The 2578-nt window shown below is 37.4% G+C and overlaps 1 protein-coding gene across 1 annotated transcript in view; it reads right to left on the bottom strand.

The window, feature by feature from the left end:
- Positions 1 to 2578, bottom strand: part of LIN54 (lin-54 DREAM MuvB core complex component) — an 81181-nt gene that overhangs the window by 53865 nt on the left and 24738 nt on the right. Inside the window, exon 2 of the mRNA XM_003790111.3 lies at positions 865 to 1580. Within this exon, the coding sequence (XP_003790159.1) occupies positions 865 to 1548 (684 nt within the window). The 5' untranslated portion in view covers positions 1549 to 1580. The remainder of the gene's footprint in view (positions 1 to 864; positions 1581 to 2578) is intronic.

The following is a 2578-nucleotide window of genomic DNA, read 5'->3' as shown; positions in this document are numbered from 1 at the left end:
CCAGGAGTTGGAGGTTGCTGTGAGCTGTGATGTTACAGCACTCTACACAGGGGGACAGCTTGAGGCTCTGCCTCAAAAAAAAAAAAAACCCTGAAAATCACTTAATATGTGTTTTAGTAATCCTCTAACATAGGGTCCTATTCATACTAATAGTTAAGTACCATTTGGAAGATTCCTCAGAAGATTCCTATACTATCGCAACATGATTGAACAGTTATCTTAAACTAAAGCAAAAAACTCAGAAAAGTAACCTCCCCAAAGTTCCATAACTGGCTGGATAGCTAGAGGCAATGCAAACCCAGTTGGTCCAACTCTAAAGCTATAACATCATCTTCCATCACGTGCCACTTCCATCCTCCCATACTGCAAACACAAGTGATGGCGATGAGCAGTAAACTCCAAGTAAGAGGCACATGCTGGCTGGCACGCACTATTGCGAGCTCTGAGGGTTTCTCAGAGCAACCAAGTTTTCCTATCCTTTGGCCATCTGTTTACTGAAAAAACGCTGTCTCAGTAATTTTTTGAAAGCCCAGCAGCAAGCCTGGCATCTTTACACCAGCAAAACATGTTTGTAATCAAACTACCACGAAGAAGAAAATGCATTTAAAAATGAGTAAAAGGCTATTCACAAACTAACTTGGAATTTAACCAAAATTAAATTTGCTCTAAGTCCTCCAGCAAAAATTTTCATAAGCATTAGACACAACAAACTTAAAAAAAAACACACTATTACTTAAAGCAACATTCAAAAGAATTCAGTAACAACTATGCATTTAATAGCCCTATAAACACAGCTATGAATCAGTTTAACTTTTTTAACATGCATTTTAATAAGCCTCCTTTTTTTTTTTTTTTTTTTTTTACCTGTACTGTTTTTAATTGTTGGGTCTGTAACACAGAGGGCTGAGTTGTAGTATTAATCAGCTGGCTTCCTGGGGTCAGTGCTGAGACACCAATGACAGGTTTCACCTCTGGCCTCCCTCCAATGGTAACTACTTTAATCTGCTGCGGTGGTAACTTAGCATCTCCTGACTGGGCCTGAGTTGTAACTTTCTGAGCCTGGGGTAGTTGGCTATGGGGTAGTGCTAGAACAATTGGTGAACCAGACTTGCCCAAAGTTGTTAAAATTAACTTCTGTCCATCTGGTTTAAGGGTCTGATTGCCAAGTTTAAGATCAGATGTCTGTGATACTTTGTTTAAAATAATCTGATTGGCTGATATAGTCACAGGATTCTGAGCACCAAGTTTTTGAAGGCCACTTGGAAAAGCTGGTTTCACTGTGGTATTAGAATCTGCTTTAGTAATTGTGGTATTCACTGCAACTTGGTTAGTGTGGTTACTGTACACTGTGATTGGTTCCGTGGAAATGGGCGTGGCTGTAGAGTCACCAGTAGAATTTATGTTGACAATTTCTTCCAGTTCTGTCTCCATGGGAATTGGGGATGAAACAATAACAGCCTCAATACTATCATCATCCACTAAAGTTATACCAGTGTCCATTATCTCCTCTGGAAGCAAACTATTCACCTCGGCTGGCACCACCTCCATGATCGTTCTCCTGCTAGAAAGTTGATCAGGCACTGCAATGAAAGTTGAAAAACATGGTAAGTTGCTAGCTTTTAAAACACACTGAAGAGACAAAAAAAATTCAAGAAGAATACAAATGGCAAAATAACCATCTTACTGATATATAATTGAATGAAGGATATGCTTGATACTCTTATTTTTAACTAGGTCTATATTAATGCATTTGTTTCTTATTTGCATTAAACCATTTTAACACATCCTCAGCCTTTAAGAATCTGAAGTATAAGTCATATGGAAAACAAAACTAGAAGCAAACACTCTTATTCACCTTGTCTCAATCCAAAAACGTCCTGCATTCAACCATCACTAAATCATAAAATCACTTGAAACTCCCTTTCAATGCCTCATAAAATTATTTTATCTTTGATGTGCCTGATCATCTTTCCAGTTTTCCCCCTCTCTCTTTGGCAGACTTGAAAACTGCTAACCACACAAGAAATAAAGATTTAAATATTAACATACTGGAAATTATTTTAAAATCTCCAATGAGCTAGGTCCTAATATGGGGATACCATACCCTTTATAAAAGTTCATTAAATACCCCAATTTCATGTTAAAGAAGTTTCTAGAGTAATCCATCTCAGCTCAGGTGGTCTTTTAAGTTTGATCAATTGGTGTAATACCAAGAAAACCTCTATTTGGAAAGAAGATCCTCCTCATCCATTTAAAAATGTCAAAAAGGGAACCATTTAAGAGGTGTGTAGCCATTCTTCATAAAGGAAAAATAATGGTAATAATAATAAAGCAGATTATGGACAAATTAGAGCTGTGATGCTTTTAGCCAAAGGTCATGTAGAACTTCCATTAAAGGAATCAATTCCATTCTCTTCCCACATTGAAGACAGCACATCATGTTTATGATAAACAAAATAGAGAACATCAAAGATCCACAGAAACCTCATCAGCAGCTTTCTTTTCTTCCCTTTTTTAAAACATAAAGATACAAGATACATCCCAAGGTTAAGAGTAACACACATGGCTCGGCGCCTGT

The sequence above is a fragment of the Otolemur garnettii genome, unplaced genomic scaffold, assembly GCF_000181295.1.
Source record: "Otolemur garnettii isolate 467f Iridium unplaced genomic scaffold, OtoGar3 scaffold00039, whole genome shotgun sequence".
Classification (NCBI taxonomy): Eukaryota; Metazoa; Chordata; class Mammalia; order Primates; family Galagidae; genus Otolemur; species Otolemur garnettii.
The sequence above is the reverse complement of the archived record's forward strand: the minus strand, read 5'-3'. Positions and strand labels throughout refer to the sequence as shown.